This window comes from Pan troglodytes, chromosome 3 (assembly GCF_028858775.2).
Source record: "Pan troglodytes isolate AG18354 chromosome 3, NHGRI_mPanTro3-v2.0_pri, whole genome shotgun sequence".
Classification (NCBI taxonomy): Eukaryota; Metazoa; Chordata; class Mammalia; order Primates; family Hominidae; genus Pan; species Pan troglodytes.
Genome location: NC_072401.2, coordinates 187,858,973 through 187,877,082, shown reverse-complemented (window position 1 = coordinate 187,877,082; position 18,110 = coordinate 187,858,973). Strand labels below are relative to the sequence as shown.

At 39.3% G+C, this 18,110-nt stretch overlaps 1 protein-coding gene across 3 annotated transcripts in view; it reads right to left on the bottom strand.

Moving 5' to 3' along the window:
* The window catches only part of KLKB1 (kallikrein B1), a 42,661-nt gene extending 24,838 nt beyond the window's left edge, over positions 1-17,823 (bottom strand). The window contains exons 1-6 of one of the 3 annotated variants that reach the window (XM_016952646.4): positions 16,949-17,823; positions 16,515-16,785; positions 12,952-13,124; positions 5,502-5,687; positions 4,837-4,895; positions 808-970 (exon numbers count right to left, since the gene is read on the bottom strand). In XM_016952646.4, coding sequence (XP_016808135.3) covers positions 808-970; positions 4,837-4,894 — 221 coding nt within the window. In that variant the 5' untranslated portion in view covers position 4,895; positions 5,502-5,687; positions 12,952-13,124; positions 16,515-16,785; positions 16,949-17,823. Of the gene's footprint in view, positions 1-807; positions 971-4,100; positions 4,809-4,836; positions 4,896-5,501; positions 5,688-12,951; positions 13,125-16,514; positions 16,786-16,948 lie in introns of those variants that run through there. The other 2 variants (XM_063810070.1, XM_016952649.4) reach the window with 2 other exon arrangements.
* Positions 17,824-18,110: the final 287 nt, after the last annotated feature.

The following is an 18,110-nucleotide window of genomic DNA, read 5'->3' as shown; positions in this document are numbered from 1 at the left end:
GTGGTGCGTGCCTGTAATCCCAGCTACTTGGGAGGCTGAGGCAGGAGAATCGCTTCAACCTGGGAGGTGGAAGTTGCAGTGAGCCGAGATCGCGCCACTGCACTCCAGCCTGGGCTACAAAGCGAGACTCCATCACACACACAAAAAAAAACCATAAGTACTATTTTTCCAATACTTTTACAAATTTCCAGTTAATAATACATATTCACACAAGCACAAGCACACATACACACACACACAGCATACATAGCATCATGCCATAGGTGCCCAAACTGGCTCACTATAGGCCCCATTTAGATCTGCCCTGTCCCAAAATCACAAGTTCTAGATCTTTCTCCATTACATTCTCAGCAAAATGCTTGTCTTATGTTATTTGCTTTGGACTGTGCTATCCGCTAATGTGATCATGGGTCACACAGTTAAATCTGTTTCTTTATTCAGATGAAATGTTCACCTGTTAGACTCTTTCTTGAGACAATCTCTTAGCCCAACAATGTTCAAGCACGAGACAATCTCTTAGCCCAATGATATTCAAGCATTTTGAGGCTTTGAATAGAAAATGACCAGCTTCTACTACTTTAAAGAAACACAGTGATTGTTTAAAATGCATCACAAGAAACTTTGGTTCAGCAAATCTGGGTTGTGGCCTAGGAATCTGCATTTGTAAGAACCTCTTGACGGGATTTTGCTGAAGCTGTTCCTTGAACCCCGTTTGAGGAAGAACTCTCAGTTATACTACACCTTTCTGCACAAAACTGATTCAGTTTTGAAAAACAGCTTCTCCAATAATGAAATATCAACTTTTACCTTTTCTCCATGTCATTGATTGAACTTGCTGGAAGAAAACTGAATAGCAAACACCTTGGGTGGAATGTGCACCTCATCTGGCAGTATTGGGCATTTGGGGTGTACATGGAAGCTACATCCCCACCTCTGAAAAAGGTGTTTTCATAAAGTTGAGTCAGACATCCTGTGATAGAACCATAAAAATTAATTTGCGATAATTCAAATAATAATTTTAATAAAAAGATATCTGTTGTCTTAACTTCTCCCACTGACTGACTACTCAAAGATCTGTATAATACAACTCTAATTATGCTGAGAAAATAAAATATATTAAGGCAACTATTTGAACAATGTATAGTGTTATTTAATTTTCTGGGTATTTCTGTATAAAACATTGGCTTATTTTCATTAAATTGCACAATAATTTGCACATAAATCCCCCACAATAAAATAAAATCCTAACTGAGTTTTTCCCTGTTGCTTGACAAGCTATGAAAACATCATGCCTTAAAAAGAATATTTGCTCTATTTTCAAAACACTTTTGTAACAAACATCTCCACCAGCTTCTCACACTTCTGTAAGGGAAGTTAGAGGCAGGCTTTGTTATCTGCATCTGGACTATGTTTTTTAAAAGAAAGTTAAATAACTGAGTCTCAGGGCACACAGACTTGCCCAAGGTCCACACAGTTAGTGAAAGTCCTGTGACGGTCACCCAGCCCTGACTCCCAATCCTGTGTCCTTTTCTAGCATGCAATGCTAAACATTGTTCCTCATCTCAGTATGACTGAAACAAACTGACAATATTTTTTACTCATTTTTAAGATAGTTTAAGCAAATGAATGCTTATGCTTAATTGAAAATAAATTTTGAACTATTTGCTGTTTGGAATTATTCCCAGCTCTAAAATATACTGCAACCCACATATTATTAGAGAATCAGGTGTCTTTACTGGCTTTAATTTGTAAATTTGGATTTACCGGGAAAGACTGTCTTTGAAATCTGGTTAATAAGCTTTCTTGTTCAGGTAGCACATTCATTTCAGTCGTCAACTGACCATTAACTATGGCTATTCCAAAGACAACCTGTCCATTCCCTGGGGCAGCAGTTACTCTTCAATTTAAATAGTACCTATTTTTTATTGCCTTTGAGGGAATGGGCAGCTTAGACCACGTGCATTTTATTAAGCACTGGAGAGTGCCATCTTCTCTGCACTATCCTACCCCCTGGGGATTTGGCCCTGAGCCCCATTACGACCACCCAACCCAGCAAGACTGCCTCTCTCCCTCTCTGAGGTGTGGCCAAGATGACCACCTCTCGGGTAAGGTTTATATTTGGAAAGAGCACAGATCTCTTCAAGTGGAAGCTTTTGGGAATACAAGTGTATTGCCTAGATTTCATGTATGCACAAAACATGGAGGAGTTGGTTTAGTGACAATACTAGTTACAAAAAGGCCTATTTTTTTCAGACAGTTGGTGGTTTTGACTGACTCATAATTATCAAGCAGTCACTCCTCTTCCAGCCCCCAGTTCCCATGCAAGGATGCATACAATGGCAGGTCCTGGCCCAGAGCTTCTCATTCTGCAACTGAGCCTCTGTGAACTGCTATGTGACAGTCAGGGAAGGGAGTGACTAGAAAGACACCAATTTTGTTGCTGAATGGAAAGAAACTTCTAGTAGGTGTTCTTGCTTATCCTCATAAGTTGGTGATCATGATGATAATGATGACCATGACAATGATAGCTGTGTCTGTGCTGTATTTTGGAGCATATGTAAAGTACTATTATATAATTTATCTCATAATGATGGTGGCTTTCAAAGCTTTTACATGGGCCCCCATGTCCATGGACTTTGGGCAGATTATTCAGTCTTGTTTAACAATTCCATAAACAATAATGAGAAGAAAATACTCTAATTTTAAAGAATTAGATAACAAATATGAAAAGATAATTTACAAAAGAAATAGAAGTGATTAGTAAGTATATGAAAATGGGAAGAATCACAAATATAGGCAAGTTAAAACAACTAGAAGCCATTTTATCCATGAGATTAGCAAAAATGAAAAATTAAATAACCAGTATTTGTATACTGGTTTTGATTGCAAATGACGGAAAACCTAGTACAAAGTGGCTTGAAAACAAATGAAATCTATTGGTTCAGGAGCCAAAAAGCCCATGGTGAATCTGGCTTTAAAAGTAACTGCACATTGTGCTCAACTGATAGCATCAGTGGACAATGTGTCTCCTTCCACTTGCTCCAGTCTTGGTGTTACCATTACTCTCAAGCTCCACGTAGTAGCAAAATAGTACCAACAACTCAGGCCTGTGTATTGTCTTAAGTTTCAAGTCAAATTGGAAAAAAAAACATAAGAGTCTTATTTCTAGATGTCTAAACAAAAGCTTCGTTGCAAGACGTTGGCTCTGATTGGGTCACCACAGCCAGGAGGATGTGTGCACTTTCTGGTTCAGCAGAAGAATCAGGGCCACCAGAACCACATGGACCAAAACTGAGAGGCAGCAGCTCTGCAGAAATAAATTAGGACACTGTTTCCAGAAAGATAAATATGTCAGGATGCAAAGCAACAGAAGCCTGTTACAGTTGGCCTAAGTGGGGTAAGTGAGCACTCTTATTAGCTGGTAGAAAAAGTCAACTATGGAGTAACCTTTCTGAAACCTAATTTCATGATACCACACCACAAAACCTTCAAAAATATTCATACGTTTGAATCTAGTATTTTTATTTCAAAAAATGTATTCTACAGAAATAACTGAATAAGAGCATAAGAATGTGCACACAAAAATACCATAAAAAGAGAAGAATAGCAAGCTCCAAAATATATTACTTATTTGCACCAAAAGATAGCTATAAGTGGAAAATGCAAGTCAAAGAGTGTCCACAGTTAATAACTCTTTTTTGTGAAATGTGCAAATAGGTATATGTAGAAAAATATCTGAAAGACTAAATAAAAGATGTTTAACGACGACTGTTTCTGAATTTGGGGACTACATGCAATACGTAGTTTCTAAATTTTTGCTTACTTACATCCCTGATTTTCCTAGCCATAATCATGATTTATTTTGCCAAAAAACAAAACAAAACAAAAAAATGAAAAACCCCCTGTAGTTGGCTGTGGTTCCCAGTGTCTCTGGCTTATGCTCCTTCTCACCTTTCAGTGGGTTTGCACATGGGTTTGTAAATTACGGTTTAGAAGAGAAATCAGGGTTGAGGGACAGACACAGGGGAGTTGTGATTTAGGGGGAATAAAAGCCTTTTTTCCTGGAAAAAAAAAGGTCTCTTTATGAATGTAAACCTTACCTATAGATGTTTATTGTAGCCATACATCTGAGGAAAGTTAAATACTCATTGTTGTGTGGCCCTCTTAAGTCACCATAGACCCAGAATCATGCCTTGTGGGGACACAGAGAAAACTCCCTCTGTAATGATTAATGAAATGTCCAGAATCATTTTTATTCTCCAAAAATTAATGAAATTAATAGAGAAATGAGATCGAAATCTGGTGTTGAAAGCTATTCACCTAAAACTATCCAAATGCATGGTTTGCTAAGTTAAATTTAAACCAGTTACTTTCATTTTTGAAATGGTTCCCTAGCGGTCCAGAGTAAAACTATGTATGGTGTTCCTAACAGATACTTGGATTGGACCCAGACACTATAAAATGCCTAGCACTCTTTTGAATTTTCAGAAAAAGTTTAATTTTTTACTGTTGATAATAAAAATAGAGGACTAATTTTTTTTTGTTTCAAGTTTTGCTTTGCAGAGTGTCATCTGCGAACAGAAGTTTTTGTTAACACAAGTCCCAAGACATTCCTACTTCTGAGCTCCTTCCTCTGGTCTGCAACGTATGTCTACAGCAATATACCTGACAAGTGGTCCTTGTTGTGGAACATTAAATAGACACGTGTCCTGAATCATCAGGGACAATCTCCACCCCCGAAGCTGTATGTTCAATAGCTTTCTCCAGGGGTGGTGCCACTTGCTTGGCTAGTCGTGTCTTAGCCTGAATTCCATGTTTTATAGATAATTCACTTACCACAGGAAACTGTAGCAAACAAGGAAATGAAATAAGTTGCTTGCTTGAATAAAATCATTCTAAAAAAGAAAACAATACATAACTCTGCTGGTTTTAGACCACATTTAACATAAATCTTAATTTAAGGTGATTTAGATTTTCTTGTAAATGTCTGAATTGCAAGACAAAGCACACAATTACTGGTACAGAAAACAAGGGTTTTTTTTTTTGTACATTTGTGTCTAGGGAGTTGGAAAATTTATAATGCTTCCCAAGATACAAATTGAGACCTCCAGACTACTGTTGTGTTTATTGTTCATTGGCCAACTCTGTGGCTAGTAATGTTGAAAAGGGAATTGGTAGAGAGAGAGTAAACAATTATGAAACCTCTTGATTTGGGCAAAAACAAAATTAATAAATAATGGCAATAATGTCAGTCCAAAAATCCCTAAGTAAAGAAAACCTCTGAAAATATTAAAGCCCATTTAAAAATTTTAAATCAATCAAATATTCTTTCTGATTTAAAATCATCTTACATTTAAATATTTCTACATAAAGGAACATTATCTATACTCTACATACTCAGGAAATTAGAATATAAATGACTAATTTTCTCATAAAGTAAAAAATTATACTTAAAAATTATAGTTTATTTGGAAACAATCAGAATAATAAAAATTTGCTACCTGAAAACACAATTGCTTCTTGGAGGTGAGTCTCTTGTCACTTAAAAATGAACGGTCTTCAAGCTGTTCTAATGTGGCACTGCAGGCAATATTTTGCTTGGCTTCAATATTGACTTTGGGTTTCTGCCAACAGTTTCAACTTTTTGTCCTGTCAACATATTCCATGAACATCCTATCCGTGTTCAGCTGTTAAGTATATTAACTATTTCAGGGAGTGATGTCAGCAAGAATAGGAATAGGAGTTTGTCAGAACAGGAGTTTCTAGCTCTCATCCCTTGCAGAAACATCAATTTGGACAAGTATCCATGCACGAAAATAACTTCACTAGAGCTAAGGAATCAGGTGAGAGGTTATACCACCTGGTTGCAGCACAGAAATAAGAAAAGACACATAGAAGTGTATAGGAAGGACAATTTCACATTACCGGTGTCATCTCACCTTCAAGCCTGGGTAGCACAGTATGGAGAGAGATACCCTCTTGCATGGAGGAGGGACAGTTAAGATAGCACCTAACTTCACCACAGATCCCAAGCACCAAGCTCACTCCAGTAAACCCCAGCACCAGGATTCAGGCCTGCCACAGGCCAGACCAGCCTCTGTGGCCTCAGCCCCATGCTCACCCCAGACCAGGTCAGCCCCTGGGGCTTCAGGCTCCAAGATGGCCACAGAAGACCTAGACTTCAGGCCTGCTCCAGCTCTAGCCTGGCCCTCAAGACTCTAGCCTCCACGTTAGCCCCAGCAACCCAAGGCTCCAAGTTGGTACCCATGGGCCTAGAATCCAGGCCATCCTCTGCAGATCCAGCACCAGGTCAGCCTCCAGAGACCTTGGCTCCATGCTGGGCCATGTGGACCCAGATGCTAGGCTCACCCCAGTGGACCTTGTTCCCAGGACAGCTTGAATAAACTCAGGAACAGGCCTATCCCCATGAACTCAGGTGCAAGGTGATCCCCATGTTAGGCTGGCCCCTGCAGGCTCAGGCTTAAGGCTCATTTCAGTGCCAAGTCAGCCCCCAAGGATCCATGCTTCAAGCCAGTCCTTGTGCACAGAATACAGACAACCACAGTGAATGAACCCAGAATCCAGCCCTGCCCACCTTAGAACTCCAGCAGAAATACTGTGCATAGACCCCAACAGACAGCCCACCCACAATCTCTGGTCAATCTGACTAGTGAATGGCTTTCTCTGCTGAAGCTAGTATGTAAAGACTGAAATAGGTGCCTACTTCAGTGCAAGGCCACACTGATCACAAATAATCAGGGAAACAAGAAACCACCAAAGGAAGGAAATAAAGCAGCAGGAGGTGACCCTAAAGAAATGGAGATCTATACTGCATGACAAAGAGCTAAAAATAATTGCCTTAAGAAAGCTCAATAAGATACAAAACAATATAGATAGACAGTAAACAAAATCAGGAAAACAATACATAAGCAAAATTAGAAGTTCAACAAAAAGATAGATAGGAACCATAAAAAAGAACCAAACAGAAATTCTGGAGCTGAAGAACAAAATGACTGAATTGAAAAAATTCACAAACAGCTTCAGCAGCAGACTAGATCAAGTAGGAGAAAGAATCAGCATGCTCAGATACAGGTCATTTGAAATTACCTAGTCAGAGTAATAAAAGGAATGATAAAAATTGCAGAAAGCTGACAAGACTTATAGGACACTGTTAAGAAAACTAATATGCATTAGAAGAGTTCCAGAAGAAGTAGAGAAAGAGAAAGTTGCAGAAACTTATTTTAAAAAATAAGAATAGAAAACTCTCAAAATTTGGAGACATAAATGAAATAAACATCCAGATTTATGAAGCCCAAAATAACTCCAAATAGATTAAATATAAAGAGATCCTCGGCCGGGCGCGGTGGCTCACACCTGTAATCCCAGCACTTTGGGAGGCCGAGATGGGTGGATCATGAGGTCAGGAGATCGAGACCATCCTGGCTAACACAGTGAAACCCCGTCTCTACTAAAAATACAAAAAAAAATTAGCCAGGCATAGTGGTGGGCACCTGTAGTCTCAGCTACTCCAGAGGCTGAGACAGGAAAATGGCATGAACCCAGGAGGCGGAGCTTGCAGTGAGCCAAGATCGCGCCACTGCACTCCAGCCTGGATGACAGAGCTAGACTCCAACTAAAAAAAAAAAAAAAAAAAAGAGACCCTCACCATGACAAAGAGAGAATTTTCAAAGAAGCAAGAGAAAAGCAATTCTTCACATAAAGGGAAGCTTCATAAGATTATTGGTGGATTTCTCAGCAGAAATCATGTAGGCCAAGAGAGAGTGGGATGATATATTCAAAATATTGAAAGTACAAAATCTGGCAACCAAGAATATAATATCAGGCAAAGCTGTCCTTCAGAAAGGAAGGAGAGAAAAAGAATTTCCCAGATGTATTAGTCCAGTTTCACACTGCTGTAAAGATACTACCTGACACTGGGTAATTTATAAACAAAAGAAGTTTAACTGACTCACGGTTACCCATGGCTGGGGAGGCCTCAGGAAACTTATAATCATGATGGAAGGCAGAGGGGAAGCAGACACCTTCTTCACAAGGTGATAGGAGAGAGAGAGTGTGTATGTGGGGGGGAAACTGTCACTTTTAAATCCCACGCTATCATGAGATCACAGCACAGGGGAAACCACCTCCATGATCCAATCACCTCTCACCAGGCCCCTCCCACGTAATCCCATGTGGGGATTACAATTCAAGACGAGATTTGGGTAGGGACACAGAGCCAAACCATATCTTTCTTCCCTGGTCTTTCCCAAATCTCATGTCCTTTTCAGATTTCAAAACCAATGATGTCTTTCCAACAGTCCCCCAAAGTCTTAACTCATTCCACAGTAACCCAAAAGTCCAAGTCCAAAGTCTCATTTGAGACAAGGCAAGTCCCTTCCCTCAATGAGCCTTTAAAATAAAAAACAAGTTAGTTACTTCCAAAATACAATGGGGGTATAGGAATTGGGTAAATGTTCCCATTCCAAATGGGAGAAATTGGCGAAAATAGAGGGGCTACAGGTCCCAAGCACATGCAAAACCTAGCAGGGAAGTCATTAAATTTTAAAGCTCCAAAATAATCTCCTTTGAGCCCCTGTCTCACATCCAGGGCATGCTGATGCAAGGGGTGGGCTGTTAAGGCCTTGGGCAGCTCTGTCCCTGTGGCTTTGCAGGGCACAGCCCCTACGGCTGCCTTCATGGGCCGGCACTGAGTGCCTGCAACTTTCCAGTCAGTGGATCTACCATTCTGGGGTCTGGAAGATGGGGGAACTCTTTTCACAGCTCCACTGGGCAGTGCTCCAGTGGGGACTCTGTGTGTGGGCTCCAACCCCACATTTCACCTCTGCATTGCCCTAATAGAGGTTCTCCATGAGGTCTGTGTCCCTGCAGCAGGCTTCTGCCTGGACAGCCAGGTGTTTCCACACATCCTGTGAAATCTAGGCAGAGGCTCCCAAAGCTCAGCTCTTGTTTTCTGTGCACCTGCAGACCCAAGAGCACGTGGAAGCCACCAAGGCTTGGGCCTTGCACCCTTGAAGTGACAGCCTGAGCTATGGACCCTTTTAGTCACAGCTGGAGCTGGAGTGGCTGGGGCACAGGGCACCAAGTCCCAAGGCTGCACAGAGCAGCAGGGCCCATGAAACCATTTTTCCCTCCTAGGCCTCTGGGCTTGTAATGGGAGGGGCTGCCTTGAAGACCTCTGAAATGCCCTGGAGACATTTCCCCATTGTTTGGCAATTAACATTCAGCTCCTGATTACTTACGTAAATTTCTGCAGCCAGCTTCAATTTCTCCTCGGAAAATTGGTTTTTCTTTTCTACCACATGGTCAGGCTGCAAAATTTCCAAACTTTTATGCTTTGCTTCCCTTTTAAACATAAGTTCCAATTTCATACCATCTCTTTGTGAATGCATATGACTTGACTGTATGCTTTCAGAAAAAGCCAGGTTATATTTGAATGCTTTTCTGCTTAGAAATTTATTCTGACAGATACCCTAAATCATCTCTCTCAAGTTCAAAGCTCCACAGATCTCTAGGGCAGGGGCAAAATGCTGCCAGTCTCTGCTAAAGCATAGCAAGAATGGCCTTTGCTCCAGTTCCCAATAGTTCCTCATCTCCATCTGAGACCATCTCAGCCTGGATTTCATTGTCAATATGACTATCAGTATTTTGGTCAAAACCATTCAACAAGTCTCTAGGAAGTTTCAAACTTTCCCACATCTTCCTATCTTCTAAGCCCTCCAAACTGTTTCAACCTCTGCCTGTTACCCAGTTTCAAAGTTGCCTTCACATTTTCAGGTTGTCTTTATAGCAGTACCTCACTCTGCCAGTACCAATTCTCTGTATTGTTTATTTTCACACTGCTAAAAGGTATCACCTGAGACTGGGTAATTTATAAACAAAAGAGGTCCAAATGACTCACAGTTCCTCATGGCTGGGGAGGCCTCAGGAAACTTACAATTATGGCGGAAGGTGAAGGGGAAGCAGGTACCTTCTTCACAAGGCAGCAGGAGAGAGAGAGAGCATGTGCACAGGGTTAACCACCACTTTTAAACCATCAGATCTCATGAGAACACCCTCACTATCATGAGAACATAATGGGGGAAAACACCTCATGATCCAATCATCTCCCAACAGGTCCCTCCTTTGACACCTGGGAATTGCAATTCGACATGAGATTTGGGTGGAAGTTCAGGAACAAATCATATCACCAGGCAAATAAAAGCTGTGGGATTTCAACACCATTAAACCTGCCTTACAAAAAATGCTAAAGGGAATTCTCAAGTTTAAACAAAAGGACACTAACTAACATGAAAACATGTGAAAGAATAAAAATCTATTAAAGGTATTCTTATACAGTCAAATACAGAATACTCCAATACTGTTATTGTGCAACGGTCACTTTTAACTCTAGTATAAAAGTTAAAAAACAAAAGTATTAACAAATAACTATAACTACAACAATTTGCTAATCAATACACAATATACAAAAGATATAAACTATGGCATGAATAATAAAATGTGGGAGGAGGAGAAGTTAAAATACAGTATTTTTAAATGCAGTCAAAGTTGTTACCAGATTAAAATGGATGGTTATAACTATGAAATATTTTATGTAAACCTCATGATGACCACAAAGAAAAAGTCTGTAGTAGATATACAAAACATAAAGAGAAAGGAACCAAAGCAAATTGCTCCAAAAAAGTTATTAAGTCACAAAGCAAGACAGTGAGACAAAAAGAAGCAACAAAGGAACTACAAAACAATCAGAAAACAATTAACAACATGATAGTAGCAAGCCTTTACCTACCAATAATTACTTTAGATGTAAATGTATTAAATTATCCAATCAAAAGACAGAGTGGATGAGTGAATAAAAAACAACTGTATGCTGCCTGTAAGAGACTAACTTTAGCTTTAAGGACAGACATAAGCTGGAAGTGAAGGGATGAAAAAGAGATTGCATTCACATGATAACCAAACGAAAGCAGAGGTGGCTATCCTTATAACAGATGAGATAGAGTTTAAGTCAAATACTGTCACAAGAGACAGAGAAGGTCATTCTACAATGGTAAAAGGGTGAATTCATTAAGAGGATATAACAATTGTAAATACATATGTACCCAAAATCAGTGCATCTAAATCTATAAAGCAAATATTAACATAACTAAAGGAGAAATAAATAGCAACATGCTTTCAACAATGAATAGATCACCTAGACAGAAAATCAACAAGGAAACTGTGGATTTCAAAATGCTATAAACCAATAGACCTAACGGACAAGTGCAGAACATTCCTTGAAAAGCAGCAGAATGCACGTTCTTTTTAAGTGCACACAGAACATTCTCCAGGATAGGTTATATGTTAGGCCATGGAAAACATCTTAACAAATTCAAGGATTGAAATCATATCAAGTATCTTTTCCAACCATAATGGCATAAAAGTAGAATTCAGTAACAGAAGGAAAAATGGAAAATTCACAAATACATGAAAATTAACATACTCCTGAACAATCAATGAGTCAAAGAAGAAATCAAAAGGAAAATCAAAAAATGTCTTGAGGAAAATGAAAAGAGAAACAAAATTTGTGGCATTGAAAATTTATGGGATGCAGCAAAAGCAGTTCTAAGAAGGAAGTTTATAGCGATAAATACCTACCTTAAGAAAATGGAAAGATCTGAAATATCCTAACTTTACACCTGAAGCAATAAGAAAGTAAAAAAAGACTAAGCCCAAAGACAGAGGAAGAAAGAAAATAATAAAGATCAGAGCAGAGATAAATGAAATAGAGACTAGAAAAACAACAGAAAAGGTCAATGACACTGTTGTTTTTAAAAAGATAAATCAAGAAATCTTTAGCCTAATTAGGAGAAAAAGAAAGAAAACAAATAAAATTATAAATGAAGGAGGAAACATTACAATGGATACCACAGAAATACAGAAAATCATGAGACTACTATGAAAAACAGTACATCAACTAATTAAATAACCTAGAAGAAATAGATAAATTCCTAGGAACATACAACCTACCAAGACTGAATCAGGAAGAAATAGAAAATCTGAACATACCAATAATGAGTAAGGAGATTGAATCAGAAATAAAAACTCTCAACTAAGAAAAGCTCAGCACCTGATGTCTTCACTGGTGAAGTCTATAAACATTTAAAGAATTAACACCGATCCTTCTCAAACTCTTTCAAATAATTGAAAAGGAGGAAACACTTCCAATCTCATTTAATGAGGCCAGCATTAATTTGATAGCAGAGCCAAACAAGGACATCACAAGAAAATAAAATTAAAATTATAGATCAATATTCCTGATGAACATAGATCCAAAAATCCTGAAGAAAATATTAGCCAGACTAAATTCAACAACACATTAAAAGGATCATGATCAACTGAGCCTGGGATGCAAGGATGGTTCAACATATGCAACTCAATAAATGCTATATACCACATTCACAAAATGAAGGATAAAAATCATATGATCATCTGAAGAGAGGCACTTACAACTACATGCAGAATCTAAAAAAGTCAAAGTCATGCTAACAGAGAGTAGAACGGTGGTAGCCAGAGTATGGGGAGTGCTGGCTATGGGGTGGTTTTGGTCAAAGCATCCAAAGTTTCAATTATGCAGTGTGAATAAGTTGGAGGATGTAATGTACAACATTGTTTCCCATCATCCTGAAGCAGCTGTATTGATAGAACGGTGGAATGGCCTTTTGAAGTCACAATTACAATGCCAAGTAGGGGACAATACTTTGCAGGGCTGGGGCAAAATTCTCCAGAAGGCTATGTATGCTCTGAATCAACATCCAATATATGGCACCGTTTCTCCCATAGCCAGGATTCACAGGTCTAGGAATCAAGGGGCAGAAGTGGAAGTGGCACCACTCACCATCACCCCTAGCTATCCACTAGCAAAATTTTTGCTTCCTGTTCCCAAGACATTACCTTCTGCTTGCTTAGTTGTGTTAGTTTCAGAGGGAAAAATGCTGCCACCAGAAGACACAACGAGGATTCCATTAAACTGGAAGTTAAGATTGCCACCTGGACACTTTGAGATCCTTTTACCTCTAAGTCAACAGGCTCAGAAGGGAGTTGCAGTGTTGGCTGTGGTGATTGACCTGGAATATCAAGATGAAGTTAGTCTATTACTCCACAGTGGAGGTAAGGAAGAGTATGCAAGGAATACAGGAGATCCCTTCAGGCAACTCTTAGTATTACCATGCCCTGTGATTAAGGTCAATGGGAAACTACAACAGCCCAATCCAGGCAGTGCTACATAAGGCCCAAACCCCTTAGGAATGAATGTTTGGGTCACTCCACCAGGTAAAAAACCACAACCTGCTGAGATGCTTGCTGAAGGCAAAAGGAATACAGAATGGGTAGTAGAAGAAGGTAGTCATCAATACCAGCTATGCCCACGTGACCAGCTGCAGAAATGAGGACTGTAATTGTCATATTTCCTCCTTATTTTGTTAGGAACATGTTTGTGTATGTAGACACTTGTACTAAGAAAATATCTTCATTTTATTTCCTTTCTTTTTCCTTTATCATGTGACATAAGATTTATTTACTTCAAATCAGCATTTAAATGTTGTTAACTTTATGTAATAGCATTTGGGTTGGGGATTGGTACATTTCTGGTTGTACGAAGGATAGCTGTATTATGTATTACCTAACATAATTATGACCTTATTATTATCTTTATTTGAAGATTATATATGATTTCAGGAGATGCATATGGGTTCAAGTAGACAAGCGGTGGACTTGTGATGGTTAATATTGAGTGTCGGCTTGACTGGATTGAAGGATGCAAAGTATTGTTCCTGGATGTGTCTGTGAGGGTGTTGCCAAAGGAGATTGACATTTGAGTCAGTTGACTGGGAGAGGCAGACCCACCCTCAATCTGGGTGGGCACCATCTAATCAGCTGCCAGCCGGGCTAGGATAAAAGCAGGCAGAGGAACGTGGAAGGACTAGACTGGCTAAGTCTTCTGGCCCTCATCTTTCTCCTGTGCTGGATGTTTCCTGCCCTTGAACATTGCACTCCAAGTTCTTCAGCTTTTGGACTCTTGGAGTTACACCAGTGGTTTGCCAGGGGCTCTTGGACCTTTGACCACAGACTGAAGGCTGCACTGTTGACTTTCTTGCTTTTGAGGTTTTGGGACTTGGACTGGCTTCCTTGCTCCTCAACCTGCAGGCAGACTATTGTGGGACTTCACCTTGTGATCGTGTGAGTCAATACTCTTTAATAAACTCACCTTTATATGTACATCTATCCTATTAGTTCTGTCCTTCTAGAGAACCCTGACTACTGCAAACATGGTGACTATAGTTCATAATACTGTATCGTATACATGAACTTCACTAGAGAATAGATCTGATGGGTTCTCAGCACACACACATGCACACACACACAGATGATAACTATGTAAAGTAATGGACATGTTAATTAGCTTGACTATGGTAATCATTTCACAATGTACATGTATATCAAAACACTATCTTGTACACAGTAGATACATATAATTTTTATTTGTAAATGATACATCAAAAAAGGTAGAAAAATGCTGCACTCAAAAGGACCCTAATTTCATTTTAGGGTCACACAGCTTATGCACAGGTTTCCATTTTAAAAAATGCTTATAACATTCCCAGTTATTTAGTGGCATGTAGTTGAAACCTCATCTAACTGAACTTTTTTTTATTAGAGTTGCTTGCAGGCACAGTGAATAATGGGATGGGTATGGATACCTCCTCCTAGAGGGATATTTTAGCAAATGATATCTATGCCTTCCTACACCCTACCAAAGAATCATATAACACTGAAATCTTAGATTTGGAAGGGACTGGCTTGATGTTTAGGTCCTATTCCCACCCAATTCAGGAAATGCAATATATCAGGCTTGACAAACCACAGTTCACAGACCACATTTGGCTTTGCACCTGTTTTTGTAAATAAAGTTTTACTGAAACACAGCCATGGCCATTCATTCACTTGCTGCCTATGCCTGCTTTCACCTTACAATGGCAGAGTTAAGAAGTTGCTACAGAGGCAGCATGGCCTCAAAAGCCAAGAAGATTTACTATCTGACTCTACAGATAAGGTTGGCTGACACCTACTGGATAACACTTCTGACATAGACTTTAGACTTTCCTGTCAAAATACTTCGACTGAGGAGAAACTGGTTTCCTAAGCAGCCTGCTCCAACTCAGGAGCTCTATTTTTATTTTATTTTATTTCAGAGCTCAGGGAGCTCTATTTTAATTTTATTTTTAAGAAAAGAAAAAAACTTCCTGTATACTGAAATACACCTCCTTGCAAACTTCTATCCTTCAGCCCTAGATTTACGTACTAGACCCACACAAAACAATTGATTCTCCTTTTTCTGCTTTTAAAATATTTAAAGACCACAATGACCTGCCCACTAAATCTCCTTTGTTTTCTATTCTTTGAAATTACAGTATATCATCTTGATTAGTACATTAGAGTTTTTGGAGTCGATTCTTAAATAAATATTTTATGTATATTACTGGAATGCAGAACTATATTTATTAGAAATGTAGGATAATGTTGCCAATAAAATATTTTCTGGCGAGAATGAAGTAGCATATTTTAAATATGCATGTTGTGCTGTCTTTTAGGATATCAAGTGGTGCAGCAGTAGTCAACAAACCTCTCCACTTTGTGCAGTAGAAAAGAGTTTATATTTTAAATTTCATCAGCTACCAGGCTCAGCAGAAAACAACAACAACAACAACAACAACAACACAACTGGGACAAAAGCACCCTGCCTTCAAATCACAGCAGAAACCCTCAGGGTTTGTTTTTCTAAAAGGTGAGATTACCGACTTTTAACCTATTTAAATATGCTTCTATGTTTAGTTTGGAGTTTTCTTACAGTGAAACATGTTACATTCTAGTAGCACAATAAAACTTAAAAAACCTCTGTAGATTCAGGTGACCCAAATCAGAACTAAATTGAAAAGAGGCGTGGTAAGTAGAATTCTAAAACATTCTCCCAAATCTCCCACTCAAATCCTGGGGACAGTGAATAAAACGAGATATCACATCTGCCCATGATTATGTTACATGAGAAAAGCAATTCTGCAGATGGGGTTAAGATTACTAAACACTTGGCTTTGTGCCAATCAAAATGGAGTCAATCAGAGTGGGCCGAATCTTATCACATGAGCCCATTAAAAGCAGAGTTTTCCTCTGCGGTCAGCATAAGGAGATGTCAGAGAGATTCAGAGCGTTAAGAGGGATTGACAGCAGGGAACTGCTCCAGCGCTGGCTTTGAGATGGGTCACGGGGAAGGACCTGAGAGTCATCTCTGGACAAGAGCCAAAAAGAACATGGGGATTTCACCCCTACCATCCCAAAGCACTGAATATTCCAACAAACTGCACGTGCTTGAAAGAGGATTTTTCTCCAGAACCTCCCCTTAGACACGTGCCAGGATGGAGCCCTCTCCACCTCCCCTTGTCCCACATCCCCACGTGACTCACTTCAATCAGACCACTGCTCAAACATCATCTCCTCAGGATACCATCCTCCAGCAAGCATCTCATCTGAAAAGGCACCTTCCATCTCTTCCACCTCCTGTCTCTTCACCATTCTTTGTCTTTCTGCGTAACGCTTCTCACTCCCTGCCATTCTGTTGCCTCCTTGTCCATTTCTCTGTTGTTTTTCAGATGCCCACTGTCTGTTAACACCTTGCTCGTAGGATTGGGGCTTGCTTGCTGTCTTTCCCCAGCTCCCTCAATAGAACTTGGCAGACTTTTATGAATGAAAGAGTAAAACGATAAATAAATAAGAACATGAATAAGGAATGAAATATCTTTTAAAAACAAGAGATTGAGAACAGGAAGGTTACTTTACCCACAGTTGTGGACCATCTCATTCTCACATCAAAGTCACAATCACACATGTAAGCTATTACCTGCCAGTCTTAGATGACACTGAAAATGATTGTTGGATGAATTCTGATTGGTCCTTGTTCTGCTGAATGCCCTTTGCTGGGAGCAAATGTCGTCTTGAGGTTCCGTCCAATTGCATCATATGAGACACTGCAGTCCTTGCCTTTCCAGAACAGCATTGCTTTTGGTAATAATAAACCAACACTGGCTACATCAAGCATTATTGATGGGAGTCAAAATTAAGTCATAGAGAGCTGAAAAGACTGAAGCAGAATCCCACTCCTAGGAAGATGTGGCAATATGAAAAAATTAGTTGTGCCTGAGTGATTTAAATGTCTTAATTTAGCCTGGGAAACATGGCCAAACCCCAACTGTACAAGAAAAATTACAAAAATTAGCCAGGTACGGTGGCATGCACCTGTAGTCCTAGCTACTCAGCAGACTGAGGTGGGAGGATCCCTTGAGCACAGTAGGTGAAGGTTGCAGTGAGCCACGATTGCGCCACTGCACTCCGGCCTAGGTGACCCTGTCTCAAAAAATAGATAGATAGATAGATAGATAGATAGATAGATAGATAGATAGATAAATAAATAATGTCTTAATTTACTGTATTTCCATAAGCATAAAACTTAAAACTTGGGCTTGACTTGCGCAAGCAAGGAGGCAAAGCCTAGAGGTAGAATATAGAGAAAAAAAAAAAGGAAAGCAAGCAAGCAAGCAAGGAGAGAGAGAGAGAAAGCAAGAGAGAAAGCAAGGAAAGAAAGAAGAAAGAAAGCAAGGAAAGAAGGAAGGAAGGAAAGAAAGAGAAAGAAAAAAAGAGAAAGAAAGGCTACTCTCCTTCCCAGGAGTGCCCAATAGACACTCCTGTGCCTACATATTTTTTTTTTTTTTACTATTCAGCTAAAACATGTATTTTAAAACTATATATGGAATCTGAAAGTAAACTGAAAACATTTTTAAAATAAGACAGTCATGTCTAAATATTGTGATAATTTTTCTTCCCGATAAGATCTATAATGTCTGTATTACCCTTACTGAAGGAACAAAGTTATCCCAACATTTTTATATAGGAATCTGAGTTTCATTTAAGTACAGCCGTTATTTCTGTGAAACATAAATTGAGTAGTATCAGGAAAGGCAGAGATCAATAAATGCAAACCACAACAGAAAGAAAGTGACGGGTAA